The 18500-nt window shown below is 35.2% G+C and overlaps 1 protein-coding gene across 3 annotated transcripts in view; it reads right to left on the bottom strand.

Moving 5' to 3' along the window:
- Synj1 (synaptojanin 1) overlaps positions 1–18500 on the bottom strand; it is an 85129-nt gene that overhangs the window by 41253 nt on the left and 25376 nt on the right. For all 3 annotated transcript variants that reach the window (XM_013027522.1, XM_013027524.1, XM_013027523.1), the window contains exons 5-12: positions 16165–16390; positions 15363–15446; positions 10768–10829; positions 9392–9488; positions 7149–7318; positions 6213–6294; positions 3962–4114; positions 736–901 (exon numbers count right to left, since the gene is read on the bottom strand). In XM_013027522.1, coding sequence (XP_012882976.1) covers positions 736–901; positions 3962–4114; positions 6213–6294; positions 7149–7318; positions 9392–9488; positions 10768–10829; positions 15363–15446; positions 16165–16390 — 1040 coding nt within the window. The remainder of the gene's footprint in view (positions 1–735; positions 902–3961; positions 4115–6212; positions 6295–7148; positions 7319–9391; positions 9489–10767; positions 10830–15362; positions 15447–16164; positions 16391–18500) is intronic.

Raw genomic sequence — 18500 nt, 5'->3', positions numbered from 1 at the left:
TGCTATAAAATAATAATGGAAAAGAAGTGGAACTAAGAAAGTCTAATTTTGTCAATTATATTTCAATAAACTGGGTGGGGAAAGGAAGTCTAATAAACTGTCTACAATGAATGCCAAGTTTTCCCATAATAATAGTTATATGCTTCTTGACATAAGTTCAAATTCTTTTGATTTTAGTAGAAGATTACAATAAAAAATAAAAAGTTATCTTGAAAGCTATATATTTATATTCAATATCAAAACTGGTAATAGCAATTAGTAAGCACTATTTTAAATCACTAATATGATTTAAACACTCAAATAGTAACTATTAAAAGACTACATTAAAGAAACTTGTTATTTCAGAAAAATAACTATAGTTAAGGGTTTTTTTAATAGAACATTTAAAAATACAATTAAATTGTTGAATGTTATTAAGAGTCAGCTGCATATGTAAGAAATTCTGCCTTGGATAAAGTTAGTAATAGTTAAATCTTAATCCCTCTATCATAATATCTAAGTATAAATAATCTAGGGAAAAAAATACCAAGTGTATGGCTAAATAATACCATTGATTAATATAGGCAAACTTCTTTTGGAGAATTTTTAAAATTCACCTGTATAGAATTCTTTCCAAAACTACTTTAATCAACTACAATTAAATGTATAAACAAGTTTACACTTACTTGTTGGACTTTGTGAAAGACTAAAAATAGCATAAGTAAAATAATTATAATGTAAAATAATTATGCATACCACGCAAACTTCCAGTAGTCAAAAGTGCCCGAGCTTTGTCAGCTAAATCACTATTTAGAGTATTGCCCAGGAGCAAAACATCAATGGCCTCTTGCTTGGAGCTGTCAAAGAAATTATTCTGAATTGTCCTGGTGACAGAACGCGCACCATCTTTTAACTTTCCAGCCTGTTGAGGGAAAAGAAGTATGGGCTTTCATTCTAAATATCATTAATTTAACTCAACAGTCATTTTGGAACATTCAGTTGGTTTATATAATGTCAGTATAAAAAGGACCTGATCATTATATTTTGAATGCATAACCAGTATATTAAAATACCACTATTAGTGGTCTACCCCTGTAGTTCTAGCTATTCAGGAGGCTGAGATCTTTGGATCACAGTTCAAAGCCAACCCAGGCAAAAAAGTCTTGATGAGACTCTTATCTCAAATCAGCCACCCCCAAATGGGAAGAGGCATACTGTGGCTCAAAGTACAGAATGCTAGCCTTGAGCAAAAGAGCTCAGGCACTTTGCCCAGGCCTGAGTTGAAGTCCCACAACCAAAAAAACAAAACAAAATGAAACAAACAAAAGGCCACTATTTTCTTTACTATTTGATGACCACTTCTCCACAAACAAATGAAAAGTCTAAGGTGCCTCAACCTCATACAGTGATATGTAGGGCAGTAAGTGTTTAAACTTGTCTATAATCAAGTCACAGAAATGTATTAATTTAAAAGAAAGAAAGTTCTTTTCACATAGTAGGAGAGACAGAACTTAAGGATGACATATTAAATATATACACTGAGAAAAACTGCAAATTACTTTTTTTTGGTCAGTCCTGGGGCTTGAACTCTGGGACTGGACTCTGTCCCTGAGCTTTTCAGCTCAAGGCAAGCGCTTCCTGCCCGGGCTGGCTTTGAACCGTGATCCTTAGATCTCAGCCTCCTGAGTAGTAGGATTATAGGCGTGAGCCACTGGCACCTGGCTTGCAAATTACTTTGATAGTAGAAAATAATTACTACTAAAAATGAAACTGAATCTTTTATTGAAGGACTAGCATTTTAAAAAGTTAATAAATAATTATATTTATTCCTAGAGTGAATTTACTGTAACTTTTGGTGAGCACATATTTCATGTAGGTATTGAGTTGCTGCAAAAAGCATTTTTTAAATCTTATATATTAGTGTCAATAAAACACTCTTGCCTTTAGCTTGTAAATTTCAAGTTTTGTAACTATTTATTTCTTAGAGAAACGATAGTACTTAAGAGAATTTTTTTTGCAGAATGAAGAGGCAATTTTTCTAAGTGCCACTAACTGCCACCATAATCTGGCATTAAAATATTATTTCCTTCCCTAGGACATTATACAAAGACATTCTGAAAAAACACTCACCATTCACATTATCAGGCAATTAATCAAAAGGAATCCAGAGAAAGGAAAAGAAAGAGCAGTTAAGATGTTAGATTTGAGCTCAATTCAGAGTAGCATATTTTATAAAGATTTTCATATCAATATATTATGTTAAAGCTAAAAGACTACTGAAAATATATGTAACCTCTACATATATTGTCATAGTCATGGTAGAAACAAAAAGGCAGAAGAATATAAAAGAATATTTTAAGCAATAATTGTAGAGAATCAGCTTTTAATAGTAAGAGTTATATTTTTTATTTTAAAAGAACAAATGAAAATTTAACAATTTTAGGTTTTAAAAGGCAGGCAGTATTTAAAACCTAAATACATATAAAAATCAATACAGAGGGAGTGGATGGGAGAGAAGAGGGAATAGCTTACATTAAGCAAAAGAAAGAAATGTATGTATCACCCAATATGGAAGAAATAGTTGGTATTGTCAAAGCTCACAGAATTCACAAACATTATAAACCATGATAATGACAATTTGCCTTTTGAAGATTAAAATATATTTGTGACTTTAAGTATTACTTTATCACACTACTGTGAAATTTGTGAAATTTATGTAATCACTTAACCTCAGTAAAAAAATCATTTAATAATTTAAAAATTAAATAAATAAAATAAAAATCAACACAAATGATGAGCTGAACAAAAAGCATTTCACATAAGGCCAATCCCTTTGGGTAGAGGCAGGGCATGCCATGAGAGGCAGAAAAACAGGGGGATCTGGAAACTGAAAGAAACCTTGGAGATAAAAAATGGTGTCTTTACAGAGTTTCAGCTGCTAGGCTGAAGAAGCTAAATGGTAACTATAAAGGGGGTGGTGGTGGTGGTGGTAAATGTCTCGTTTGTATTCCTGAAGTAATTTGAGGAACTGTATAGATTTTAGGCTGCTAATAAATTCAAGTGAGGCTGGGATCCATTAAAAAGTTAAATAATATTATTTAAGTTTATAAAATAATAATAATTTTTAAAAATCCCAAATGCTGTTCCAAAATCCCATAAAAAGGACAATTAGCAGAGAGGAAGGTAGTCTACAGATAATACCAGCAATTAAGAAATAATGGTGAGACTTGGAATTATAATTAAATAGCTCATACTTTGATACAGTTTGATAGCCTCCTTTTCAAAATAAAATAAGTAAAAGATAACAATTAATCCCTACTAATCCTGGGTTCATAGTTACTGAATAGATTGTTGATGTCTAGACCTTTCCATCTAGCATCTTGGGCAAAAGAGCTCAGGGACAGCGCCCAGGCCTGAGTTCAAGTCCCACAACCAAAAAAACCAAATCAAACCAAAACAAAGGCCACTATTTGCTATTTGGTGACCACTTCTCCACAAAAAATTGAAAAGACTAAGGTGTCACAACTTCATCCAATGATATCTAGGGCATCTGCCACACACCTATTAAGCAGCAAGAACTGATCCACTGCGTTAGACACAAAGCCAAATGATACAGAACATTTTATTACAATTATGGTAAAGGAAAAGCATATTAATGAGTATAAACAACTTAAAACTAAAAGATACAACAGAAAACAATGAGAAATAATCAACATATACACCCAAATATACAGTGTCTTAGTGGATTATCGCTAAATGACTATATATGTCATACCTAACAAAACATCTGCATTACATTTAATCTTTAATACCTTTGCAGAAGAAAGTATCAAAGAAGGTAAAAAAGCAAAAATGACACAATTCTAAACTAGATATTTAACTTGAAAAGTTTATCTGTTTTTTTAAAAAGACAATCTTAAAGCATTCTTTAGAGAATAAAAAAAAATGAACTTTGATAATGTTATGACAGGTCTAGATGTACCTTAGCCTTCCCTTCAAGAGCTCCAGTTCCTGCATATATCTTACTGATTGAGTCACCATTCACAGACCACATGGACCTAAAAACCTCTTGAAATCGAGTCACCAGTTGAGGCTTTTCAGCTAAGCCAAGAGCTTCCAGCTGTTTAGCTAGCATCTAAAGCAACAAAAGAGAAACATTTATAAATGTAATAATATATTATAACTTTCAAAAACTACTATAATCAAATTGAAAATTTAAACTTTGAAAACAGCAACAGTTTATTGGTCTGTTACCTCTCACCCACTTCAATGTAAAGCATCTGCAAAAACTACAAATAACTTTTTACTCGTATAAATAAGAATTTCTTTCTGATTAAATGTTAAAACCAATCTTATGGAGCCAGGCATGGTTGGCTCACGCTTATAATCCTACCTACTCAGGAGGATCGAGGTTGAGATTGAGGTGCTTGAGACGTTTATCTCCAATTAGCCAGCAAAAAGCCAAAAGTAGAAGTGTGGCTCCAATGGTAGAGTGCCAGCTGTGAGCAAGAATGCAAGGCCCTAAGTTCAAACCCCACTACCAGCAAAAATAAAATAAAGTAAATCGTACAGTATCCTCTAAACCAGAGGATCTAATTAAGCAACAGCATGCATTAGAACAAAGAAAAATAGCTAAATACATGTGAATAAATAAGTTTAATTTTTTCTTTTGCATTTGTAATGTTGCATAAACGATGTCAAGTAAAATAAAATAATATAGCTCACTAAAGTTAAGACAGCTTTTAAGATGTAAAATCTATAGTGGTAATGTAAATAAAAGAGAGCTGCATGTAAGGGGAGAACCAATATGCAAAGAGTTTGAGGACTTTTGAGCTACCATTTTTTACCATCTCAGATATCAATAAAAGCATTCAGAACAGTTACTAATCTCTACTCTGTGAATTCTAGCATTCAAAGCATTGCACAATCCTTACCCCATCTGTTTCCCTTACTTAGAATTCAATAATATTTTTGTGTCCTGAATTTTTTTGTGGGTATACTGGTCTGAGGCTTGAACTCTGGGCTTGGGCGCTGTCCCTGAATCTTTCTGCTCAATCTTTGGTGCTCTACCACAAGCCACAGCTCTACTTGTAGCTTTTTTGGTGATTAGTCAGAAATAAGAGTCTCATGGACTTTCCTGCCCAGGCTGGCTTTGAACTGAGATCCTCAGAGGTGAACTGAGATCCTGAGGTGGTTGTAGTAGAGTGGGTGCCCACTCTATTACACTTTTACTTAACTCCTTCCCATTTCTGGTTTCTTTTTTTTTTTTCTGTGAAATATGCAATTATCCATCATTACAGAAAAATCACAGAATACATAAGAATACAAAAAATTCCACATACGTTTATTACCTAGAGATTTATACTACAGTTGTTCTTTGTTAGCATAGAGAATTAAACAAAATAAGCCCCCAGGACCTCCTTTATTATTCCTTCTCCAAGGAAGTGGACAGAACCAACCTTGCCTCATTATTAGAATAGCATAGACTCTCTACCAGTAGTACAGAGTCAGCTAAGACACATCCTGACAAATAACATCTGCTTTATTTTCAGCTATAAGTTTAAAATAAGCTTATGCTGAATCCATGCAAATGTACTTGGTCACTTAAAACCACAAATTGAAACAAAATTGAGCCGGTGAAAGCTCTACTTTTTCTACTTTCTCCGTTTTTCTACTTTTCATCCATTTACATTTTCTAAATTAATCATAATGAAAAGCCATAAGTAAAATTTATTTAGTTACATAAAAAGTACATTTTATACATTGTATTTCACTTTTGAGATAGAAAAGATGCTAAGCTGGAGAGCAAGATGAATGCCTAATTTAAGTTCACTAACTAAAGGAAAAAAAGTTACTCATTATTCTTCTTTTTACAGTACTCCACAACCAACAAAGATCTTATGGAATTAAATAAAGATCTACCATAGACTTATGATCCTAACTTGCATAACAGGAAAGACATGGGAAAGCTCAGCATTGAGAGATGCTGTGGTCAAATGGTTGAGACTGTCTATATTAGACTGAATTTTAATAGGTACATGGTAAAGAAGAAAAACTTTGAAACAAGACCTTTATATAAAGTTGAATCTCAGGTACTTTCATTTTCATCATGTCATTTCCATCTCTTGCTGTTTTTTTATCTTGTAGCTACTGGTTTAAAAATGCTGGACTTTTACCAAAACATTCAAAGGGGCATATACTGTAAGGCACATATATTATAACTTATTTTTTACCTCTAAGCCAAGGAATGCCTGTACGCTATTGGTTCTATCAAGACAATCCAAGCAGTTAGTTCTCACTGTACCACTCTGGCATCTGTAACAAGTTCAATAAAGTTATAAGGCTAATTTGCATAAAACAAAAACAAAAACAGAATGACTGAGAATTTGGCACTACTTTTCCCTCTAACTTTTGGCTACCACAACTTTCAAGATACAACAAGGGTAAATTATGCTGTGAACATCCATATATTCACCATCTATCACTTAATGTTTTGCCATGTATTCTTTATCACACATCTATCACATACTTATTTTTAACTAGGCCCTTAGAAGCTAAATATATGTTCAGGTTAATAACAGGTTCACTGGAGACATAAGACAAGTATTTAAAAATGAATATTTAAAAACCTAAAATCTTCTATTTTATTTACTGTCCTATAAAATTGCTAACACTGATACAAAATGAAATACACAAATTGAAAAAATTAAAAGGCATTTTGTTCATAAAAATGTACTTGAACCTATTATTTCAAACTTAAGCCTTTCTTTCTACTTTTCCCTTTAGTTTCATCTGCAACTATTGGAAATTTAAATTACAGTGAGACAGAGAACAGGCAATGCCTTCTTCTTCAGTTTGTACTTAGTAATGTTTACTGAGGTCAATAAGTGTTATACTATTCAAAAAGGGAAGTGGGATAATTTCATAGATAATTTCACAGATAGCACACAGTATACTGCAGTCCCATGTATGTTCATTACTGAAATTTAATATTCCTATTTGGTATATTCTAGAGAAAGAAAACCAAGCCTAATATCAAGTATAAAGATACTTTCAAATTATAAGCCTAGATATAAAAACAGAAAATTTTATTGTTCAGTGTTAGGAATGATTGTTGAATTAGAGCAAAATTAAAATTTAAAGGGGCAGAGAAATGAGAATTAACAAACCTTTGAACTTCACTTCCATTGAAATAGAAAAACCCATAATCTAGAAACTTCTGGACTTGAGGTTTAAAAATACTATGTAATTTTTCTGCTTTTCCTCCTTTAACCATTTGATGATAGTCAAAATTCACCATGTGGATATCAGAAGCATGTTCAGAAGCCTTCAAATGACTCTGAAAGTAAAATGACAAATGTTCATCTAAATGTTAACTAAATATGATCTTACTGTTATGTTATAAATAGAAACTTAGATTTTAAAATAAAGCCTCATCCTGGCACCTGGAACTTTTACTAATCCCCCAAAATGACACTGGTAGTAAAATAGAAAACTGTTTATTGATACCTGATGATGACATCTGTTTTTCAAAACATTATGCACTATCCATGAGAAACCAACCCATGTAATTAACATTAAGAAAGCTATATAGTGTTTTCATCTGGTTTACAAAATGGAATATTCCAATCACAAGTATTTTATTTTTAAAACACAAATTTAGCCATTGTTCATACCTAAATATCCTGTCAAATAAAGATTATCAGGTATTAAAAAACTCATTTCACTAGACATGGTTGTGCATGCCGAAAGTGCCAACTACTTAGGATAGACTGAGGATAAGGTTCAAGAGTACTCTGGACAAAAAATTTGCGAGATCCTCATCTCAACGAACAAGTGGGGCACAATATTACATGCCTATTATCCTAGTTACATGGGAAGTACTGATACAGTAATTGTAATCCGAGAATGACTCTAGGCAAAAACTCATTTTCTAGTGTGGAAAATAAATGAAAAACAAAAGGAACTAAGGGCATGATGGAGTACCTGCCTAGAAAATAAAAGGCCCTGGCACTGAGTTCAACTACAGGACTGCTGAAAATAAGTAAATGATTTCTTTTATACTTCCATCCAATACACATGCATACATATACATAAGAATACACATATATACATTTCCAATTAATCCAGTACACACATACATATATAGATGTGCATACATACATAAATATACATACATATATACATTTGCAAATAAATGTCATTCTTTTTTTTTTTTTTCTGGTCGGTCGTGGGGCTTGAACTCTGGGCCTGGGCACTGTCCCAGCTCAAGGTGAACGCTCTACCACCTGAGCTACAGTGCCACTTCTGGTTTTCTGGTGGTTTATTGGAGATAAGAGTCTCATGGTCTCTCCTGCCCGGGCTGGCTTTGAACTGCAATCCTCAGATCTCAGCCTCCTGAGTAGCTAGATTACAGGCGTGAGCCACCAGCGCCCGGTATAAATGTCATTTTTTAAAAGTATACTCTGTTTAGTAAGTATACTTATTTTATAGGGTTAAAATAGCTAAATACTAAGTTATGCTTAGACTATGACACTAAACCTCAGTAAATATTTATGAGCCATTTCACTTGCCTTTTATAACAAAGTAATATATGTTGGTCCATTATTAACTCGATAAATATTAAAGGGGGCTGGAAAGTTGGCTCAGTGGTAGGGTGCTTGCTGTGCATGCAAGAGGCCCTGGGTTCAATTCCTCAGCACCACATAAGCAGAAAAAGCTGGAAGTGGTGCTGTGGTTCAAGTGGTAGAGAGCTAGCCTTCAGCTGAAGAGCTGAGGGACAGTGCCCTATGGTCAAGAGAAAAAAAAAAAAATTAAAGGGTTTTTAGAATTCAGTCATGGAAGTGGTACTGTAGCTCAAGTGGTAGAGCGCTCGCCTTGAGTTGAAGAGCTGAGGGACAACGCCCAGGCCCAGAGTTCAAGCCCCACGACTGACAAAAAAAAAAAAAAAGTATATAGAGAATTCAGTCATTTCTTTGCATTTTTTCATTGAAATTCTCAAGTTTTTCTCATTGAGACAGATTAGCTTTACATATACACAAAGGGTGCTGTTTACCATTTCATATGTTTAAAATCATTGCTCTAGCTTCTAGGAAGCAGGCAGGGCAAAGGAGGAATCTGCCTCGTATTTCTCTACAATTGAAAGTGAATGCTGGGGAAAAGAGTATTTGTCTGCTTCTCGACAAAATTAAGTAAGCAAATAAGAACCCAGAGTCAATGTCTGGAAACCTTTCCATAATTCAAATTTCAGCAGCACTAGACTAAACTGATCCCTAACTGCCTCCAAGAATTAAAGGATCAAACTTTTTTCTATGAAATGTCTTATTTCCCAGGACACTGACCATTGAATTATTTTAAAGTATCTTTCTAGGTAACTATAAGCCAGAATGGAGGAAAAAATGACCATACCTACCTGGAAAGCCTTACTTAGCATATGTTCACCTTCCTTCGATCCAAGCAAATTTACTATTATTTGTTTTCCATATAAATTTTTAAGTGTTCTAAAATGCCTATTGAGAAAAGGAAATGAGCATATGTTAAACGATAAGCCTTTTATTTAAATGTGTATACACATATACCCCATTGTTAAATAGTACCTAGGTAGCAGTATTTTAAACTGATAAAATTGGTTAAATTGGGCACAAGTCCATTCTACATGTTCTCAAATCTCTGAATTTATAAAATTCAGAAAATACGATTTCTGCTCTGACTCACTGACACAGAAACTCCCATTTTGGAAGAAGCTCCCCTTCTCACTCTGAGGATAGCTCCAGACAAAGCAGAGAACAGGCCTCACTGGCTGCTCAGGCAGTGGGAGCAGAAGGGGCTGACCTTTCCATGCAAGTTTATCACATACTCCAAGAGTATTTAGTGCAACTTCCTTACTAGATCTTGCTTTTGAAAAATAGGCCCCATGTAAGAAAGAGGTGTTTTTCTCTCCAGCTTCAAGGCATTACATAAGCAGCACGATATTCCCTATCTATGGTCCTGTTTTCTATTATTTTGGTTACTGAGGTCAGTCACAGTTCTAAAAATACTAATATCTGTTTTGAGTCTTTCAAAAGAGAGAAACCACATTCATAAAACTTTTGTTATAGTATATCATTACAACAATCCAAAAGTGTTAATAGATTTTTGTAGTTAATATTTTACTGTGCCTAATTTATCAAACTTTTAACTTAGGTGTATCTCTTTAAGAAAAAACTCAGCATATATACATACATACATACATACACACACACACATGCACTAATATATATAGTTTCAGGTAACCAATAGGCTAAGAGGAGAATACTGTACATAGAAATGTTATATAAATATAAAATAAGCCTTATCTATCATTTAAAATTTTAAGATTAAAAAAAACAAAACAAAACCAAAAAAGCAAAAAGGAAAATTATATATACCTTAATTCAAAACATCTAAACTATCATTTCAACATAAAATCAATATGGAAAAATATTGAGGTTTTCTATTTTTTTATCTTATGTAGTTATGCACCAAATCTTTGAATCCCAGTGTAGATAATTACAGCACATTTCAATTTGATCAATCACATTTCAAGCACTGAGTAGCCACACGTGGCTAGAGTCTAGCATTGTGAACAAGGTACCAAGAGAGGCCAGATCAGACCCACAGTTAGAGCATTACTGCCCTCAGTCTAGGAATCATGGTCTTCTAGGAATTTACTTCGATGAACAAAGTTAAAATGAATAAATGAATATAACTAAGTAAACTGCTTAGCAATGACAAATGTTACAGCACTACATATAATTAATCAGCTTTTACCTGTCAAAAGCAGGTGCATTGGCTTCAAATCCCCTTGACATCCGAACACGATGAGATCCCACCTTAACATATAAAATACATTTAATCATACCAGAAGAAATATTATTGCTTAAAATACATAACAACTCATTTGCTGAACATGCAGTACCAAAATATTTGAAAACAGTAATTTTTGGATTAAAAATCTTTGAAGGGCTGGGAAACTGGCTCAGTGGTAGAATGCTTGCCTTACCTGCATGAGGCCCTGGGTTCCATTCCTCAGCACCACATAAGCAGAAAAAGCCGGAAGTGGCACTATGGCTAAAGTGGTAGGGTGCTAGCCTTGAGCTGAGGAGCTAAGGGACAGCACCCAGGCCCTGAGTTTAGGCCCCATGACTGACAAAAAAAAAAAATCCTTGAGTGTTTTGATAGATATTATGACCTTATGCTCAAAATACATGCCCTATGTAAATTAATAGATGTAACTAGTCCTCTAGAGTTACACTACTAATTCTAAAAAATAGCTCAAATGAAATTTCTATGTGTCCTCACTAAATTCCTACTCTTTTAGTGTCCATGTGTTTTTTTTTCCCTAGTCACCTCTTCCATCATCAAAACTCCAGTGAGTTTAAACTACCATCCCCCCTTCCTGGCCAAGCAGACTTACCAAGTCAGCCTCACAGTCACACAACTACAGTTACAGCACAGTTGGCAGAATTAGAAAATTTTAATTAAGTGAAATAAACAAGATGGGAAATATTTACTAGTGTGTATGGATACGTTTTCTCTTCTCACATCCGATGGTGGCAGAGGTTAAGTAGTTTTGAGAAAGACATAATAGATACAAGAATAAAAAGGTGAGATTGTAAAAAAGAAAGCTTCTGCTGGGTCCTTTGAATGTGTGCCCTTTGATCTGAACTATTCTCTGTTATAGTCAATTTTGCAATCACCTTGTTTGCTGGACAAAGACTAGATTCAATGATAATCATCTTGTGGGGAAGGCAAATTGCCCCTTCAACAAGAATGTCTTCTATATTTTAAAGTACACAGTCAAAAGTTCAGGAGACCACCTTGTTCCTCTTCTGTCCCAGTAATAAAGTATTAACTTCTCTGGAACTGCTTGAAGGACAAGGGCAAAGACTAAGCTAATGGTCAACCAGGCCATACCTGTGATTTAAGGACTATTTTACTATTTTATCTATGCATACTTATCACAGACCCTGCCCCCAATTTTCTCTACTTAACTTGAAGTCAATGTCTGTACCTCTAAGACAGCTAAAGATGTATTAAAGTGTTCTTTTGCCATGTAGTAAGTATTTCTCTGCCCTTTGCCATGTCTTTTTCTTTGGCATATAGGGCAAGTGGCTAGATCTATTTTGAGACTCAGAGACTTTGGACCTAAAATCTCAGTTTTAAAGTGAGAACTTCATTTTAAACCTCCCTTCCTCCCGCCCCCCATCTTTCTCTCTTTGAAGTTTTGGGATCACAGTTCTCTAGAATATATTCATGCTAACCTGTCAACAAAATGACTTTAAAGAGGGTGTAGAAGAGTTGCCACATCACTCAAGGCAGTTTGACAAAGACAAAAAACAAAAAGAATAGAAAACAAAATCCAAAGTGCTTTTTTGTTTCAAGATTGAATTAATATTATCAGGCTAGAGGAATGGCTCAAGTGGTACTCTGTCCAACAGTATCCTCTAAAGTGTTAAATATTAAGTTCAAATTCTATCACACACAGAGAGAGAGAGAGAGAGAGAGAGAGAGAGAGCCAAAAGTACTATCTCATTCATTAAGAAACCTAGCATCCCTAGCAAGGAAAAGCTGAAGCCTCCACTATAAGGAAGCCTGGTAGCCTCCTCCATACACTGGCAGATCTAGCTATATGACAATTCCAAAACTCTTGCAAACCTTAAATTCCAAGGTGGGGACTTTGTGGGACAGTGAATGCTTCAGTATGACAGGCATAAGACAAGATAAGCTTTTGCTTGTTTTAGACTGGAGAGTGCAAAAATGCAGTGTCTGAGTAAGGATCTCCTGCTTCATTCCAGGTACCTGAGTTATCAGATTACATTAACTGTATGCAAGCTGCTTGCAATTTGCTAAGCATTCTGGAGACACTCAAAGAAACAGCTAGGATAAGGAAAAGGCTTGGATACAGGTAAGCCCAGAATTCAAAGCAGTAGCAGTGACTCAGGCAATAAATCACCTAGATGCTATCCACTCTCCCTGGCTAGAGCAAGAACCAATGCCTGAGGATTATAACAGAAACAGTACCTGAGCTCTATAGCTAGTAAAGCACTCAGCAACCAGTGATTCTGGGGGCTTTCTGCAGGCAGGGCTAAGAGTTTCAGAGCTCCCATGATACCCCATCCCTCCAGCCTTAGACTTCCCACAGGATGACAGACTGCAGGGCAAGATGTGAAAGAGCTGATTCCTACAGGCAGATCACTTAAGTCCCTTTGTGCTCCACTAGTGCAGAACTAAGTTGTCTGTTTCCCCCATTATCAGGTACATTATGAGGATACTCCATGGGTAGTCCATCTGCTGCCCCTGGGTACAAATGGAGGAACTGTGCAGGAACTGGGGCTTTCAGTGGCTCACAATAACAGATAAGGATAATCAAAAAGAAAGAAAGCCCAACTCAAAAGCTTGACTATAAGAATGATCAATAAAATAAAGAGAACATGTATAAAAGACTGAACGAATTAGAAGACAATAAAAATCAACAACTAAAAGAACTCCACATTGGCTACAAATACACACGTGAATGAAATAAGAACAACAAAGGGTATGAAAAAGGAATTTAATAAAGACAGAGAAATCTTAAAGAAGAATCAAACTCAAATTCAGGAAATGAAAAGCTATTAAGTCAAAACACTGGAAAGTCTCTTCAGATGAATGGACTGGCAAGGACATGGCAGATGTACATGGTGGAAGAACAGTCAAATAAGTAGAAAAAAAAAGTACAAGTGGAACATGAAAAACCTCTAGGACTATTTAGAGATCAAACCTAAGAATGATGGACATAGAAAAAGAGGTGCAAACTAAAGGGACAGAAAAACATTCAATAAAAAAAAAATCCCAAATCCAGAGAAAATTTGAATTAAAAATCCCATTTTATTATATGTTATATGTAATATATATTTTACTGAGCTGGGAGAAGGTATGGAACTGTCAAGAGGTGTTTAGGTCAGTGGGAAAGCTGCCCTCAGAAGGGAATTCTGGTTTCCTGGTCTGGGATCTTAAGGGAGTGAATTGTTAGAAAAGCCTATGTCTGGACTCCTGAATCTCTCTGTGGCTTCCTGTTTCAAGATCTGGTGTTGTATGAAAGGAGAGAAGGTTAGCACTTGACTTGACAAGGATGGAAAAGGCCCTTGGGCCTGACAACATGCTTACAGTTAAGGTATTGCCACCTACTTCGTGGCATCTAACCATTGTTTTTCAACCCAGATGCCCCTCAGTAGACGAATGGATCAAGAAAATGTGGTATATATACACAATGGAATTCTATGCCTCCATCGGAAATTATGGCATTACCCCATTTGTTAGGAAATGGAAAGATGTGGAATAAATTATATTAAGTGAAGTAAGACAGGCCCAGGGACAAAGGTCCCATGGTTTCCCTTATTTGCAATAACCAGCATATGTCGGAGACAAGCAGAAATGGTCAGGTAAGTTGATGTTCATGAAATGAACCTCAAGATAAGGATTTAAATGTTTTTTCTTTCTGGCTATTGTTTCTAACATAATTATAAATATTTCTTTGTTGCTTTGTATGTCCCTCCCCCACGGTATAGCCCCTGTTTTCACTGTATTTGATGTTGGTATAATTTGTGGAGGGGAAGGGAAAAAAACAAATTGCTTAAATAGGGATACAGGTGGACCCATTGCAACAATGAGATGTACAAGATGTTATGTTGAAAACAAACTTTACAACTTTGGGGAGGGGAAGGAGGGATGGTAAGGGGAAACAAAGGAGGAGGCAACAATGCTTGATAAGGAATGCATTCATTACCTTGCCCATGTAATTATAACCCCTCTCTATGGTATTTTCACAAAAAAAAAAAGAACTGGTCTCTCCGCCAACATCACTTCCATCCTTCTAAGGTCACAATACATCCAGCATTACATTCTCACCAGAGGTCAAACTAAAAGGGGATGCTAAATCTTGGCCTTCAGCCTTCAGAATTGTGAACCAGAATAAATTTCCTTCCTTTATAAAGTTGAGTAGCCTTGGGTATCTCATTATAATGAGACAAAAGTGAGTGACACTTTTTTTTTTTTGGGTCCGGTCGTGGGGCCTGAACTCTGGGCCTGGGCGCTATCCCTCAGCTCTTCAGCTCAAGGCTAGCTGCTCTACCACTTGAGCCACAGCGACACTTTGCATGCAAGGCAAGAGCTCTACCACTGAGCCACCTTCCCAGCCTGGAAGTGACACATTTTGAAAAAGCATTCAAGGAAAAAAACTTAAGCTTGTAAAAAAAACCTCATTTGTGAATCTAGATATTATTACATGAAATAGAATGATCAATTAACTAATCAAATATCTTGAGAATCCTGAGAATATAGTTTATTTCCAAGTAAAGAAACTAATAAGTAACTATTAAGCAACATACTTGCAATCCTGGTTGCTCCCAGAACAATGGAACAGATCCGCGGATTTGTATGAATGAAGAAACAGAGTCATCTAAGTATACAACCTACAAAAAGTAAGTAGATAGATACATAGATAGAACACTTCCAAAGGAAAAAGCAGTTACCTCTATTTTAGAATAACAAACTTACTAAAATCTGTTGTAGAGTAGTACATTTTATGACATATTTCTCATATACAAATGGTTCTCATCAAGGTATCCAAAATAGGTCAATAAAAATGTAATTGTTTTTCAGTTAATAATAATATTAACTAATAAAAATATAAGAATAACAATCACAACTCTTAAAAGGGAACTTTTTATATTTTCATATTTTATACATATATATTTTATATTTTATTTAATTCATTTTCCTGAGTTTTATATTTTTCAAAACCTATGTGGGAATCCTGAGTTGGAAATTACAATTATATAGTTTCATAACCAAAAACCCATAAATTTTCATTTTTAAGGAGTCCACATATCTCACTAAGAATTAGATTTAATTCCGCACAAAAATACTTTTAAGGTTATATAACTATAATTAAGGACTTTGAAATTCATTTTCAAATGAAACTCACTGACTATGTCATATCTTGTCACCTATCATAACAGTCATACCTAAATGATTTAGTTTTAGGGAAACCGTAAGGCCAATACATACTTAGGGTCATTATAAGTCAACAATATATCAAAATGTGTTCTCAAACAAGTAAAATTCTGAAATTCTTGTGTTTTCTATGCTCCAATAATTCATGAATAAGCAATATACAACATTATATACCTGCTCTGTTTCTACAAAATTGGCAACATGACCATCGTCATTTGTTCCCCGGACATTAAACCTAGTTCCAGCTCGTTCACAGCTTAATCTTGAAATGAGGCAAGCCTTTGCCTGTTTATGAGCAGCATAAATCGTTCTGATTTCTACTCCCCCACACATTAGGCGTAATAACCAGTCATCACAATTCACACCATAGTGTTTAAGATGCAAATGCAAAGATTGGTTCCTAAGGGAAAAAGAAATAACTGTATTGAGTTATTAAGTCCTAAGTAACAAAAAATTTAAAACATTAATTTAGAACATTAATTTAAGGTTAATTAAAAGGCAACAAATACTAATCAATTGATTTATATTTTCTATGTTAATTATCTGAAGATAAGGCTATAAAAAGAGATCAGTGTTCTTAAGTTATATAATGCATTGTCAGCATTAAAGAATCTTTGTGTGTGTATGTGTAGTTTTAGCACTGTGTCTCATTTCTGTTATATCTTTTTTTTCCTTTTTTTTGGTGCTAATCCTGGAGTTTGAACTCAGGGCCTAGGCTCTGTCCCAAAGCTTCTTTTGTTCAAGGTTAGCACTCTACCACTTGAGTCATAGCTCCACCAATGGCTTTTTTGGTAGCTTTGATGGACTTAAGAGTCTCACAGACTTTCCTGCCTGAGCTGGCTTTGAACTGCAGTCCTCAGATCTCAACCTCCTGAGTAGCTTGTATTACAGGCATAAGCCACTGGCACCCAGGTTCAGTTTCCTTTATTAACAAAAATGTGTTGTTGTTTTAATTCTATGAATGTCTTCACAGCTGCTGACTAATGGCAGCTTCAACTTTCCACTGGGATAAAACCATTCAATTTTCAAGTATTTTATACTTTAGCTATAAAACATATTGTATCCTAAAAAGAGGATTTAGGTTGTTACAAGTGTGTAAATTCTAAAATCTTTCATTTTCTTATGTAAATTGAAACAAGTTTTCCAATCCTTAGTAAAATAACAAAAACGAAAAAGAAAAATTCACCTTCCGTGTACTCATCATCCTTTTGTTCAATCTATCTCCTACTGGACAAACCCCTTAGGCTCTCTATGATCTACCCTTAATTGAATGAAAGTATGAATGAATTACTCTTACTGGTTAATCTTGGCAAATGAAACTGCATCTGTATAGATTTCTACTTTGGCAGAAAAGCTTTTCTCTCCAGACTAAGGAACTGAGGATAAGAATGATCAGGGAATCAAAAGGTGAGTACAGTGCCCAATGCACGGCTGCAATGCTGAAGTCCTTTCAAAGGACTTTAATATCTTCTACTAGAAAAGGCACTGAGTTGACACAGGTCAAGTTTGGAAAGCCTATTTCTGAATGCTAGACAAAAATACATTCCATTACTACTAGGTTCTATGAGCTAAAGAGTTTCATGTTCATGTTCTCTCATTTCCTCTATTATCTTTTATATTACGAACAAGGTCTTCTATCCCGTCATTGTTTCCTCCTTTACTGAGCCCAAATCTCTGATCATGTTCTACAGCTTTAGCTCATTCTGCCCTCTCTGTTCCCCTATGCCGTTCCTCTGGGCCAAGACTTCCATGTAAATTATGAAGCATAACTAGAGCTTAGTTTTGTCTTTTAAGATTGTTGTTGACTTTGCATCCTGCAATAAACAGGGCAAATGTGTCAAACATAAATGCACACTACTCAAGAACCATACAAATGATGATGAAAGAAATAGGGAGAGAAAATACACAGGTTAAAGGCTTGAATCTCAACTATGGAGGGAACAGAGAGCGGGAACACTGGTTTTACAATATATGTTAATACAGTGAAATACAGTGAAATATAATTTATACCTGACATTAAAGAGAAAAGGCACCAAAGATGATGGCTGTAGACAAAAGTCACTACACAAGCAACCCAGTATGCTATCATAAAGGAATACTAATTATATTCTCATGTGATCTCACCATTTTATGCCTATTTATAATACAGCACAGTGATGCATTATCAAGTAATGTATCTACATAAGCTTTATTTACTGTAGTACTTTGTCCCAGTATACTATTTTTTTTGGGGGGGGGTCTGGTCGTGGGGCCTGAACTCTGGGCCTGGGCGCTGTCCCTCAGCTCTTCAGCTCAAGGCTAGCGCTCTACCACTTGAGCCACAGGGCCACTTCCGGCTTTTATCTTTTTGCTTATGTGGTGCTGAGGAATCGAACCCAGGGCCTCAGGCATGCAAGGCAAGAGCTCTACCACTGAGCCACCTTCCCAACCCCTCAGTATACTATTTCTTTACAGTCTGTTGCTTTTAGATTAGTATACTAAGTCTGGGGAGCAGCTCAATGGGAGAGCAT

Source organism: Dipodomys ordii, unplaced genomic scaffold, assembly GCF_000151885.1.
Source record: "Dipodomys ordii isolate 6190 unplaced genomic scaffold, Dord_2.0 Scaffold104, whole genome shotgun sequence".
NCBI lineage: Eukaryota > Metazoa > Chordata > Mammalia > Rodentia > Heteromyidae > Dipodomys > Dipodomys ordii.
Note: the sequence above shows the minus strand (reverse complement) of the source record. Positions and strands in the feature narration are given on the sequence as shown.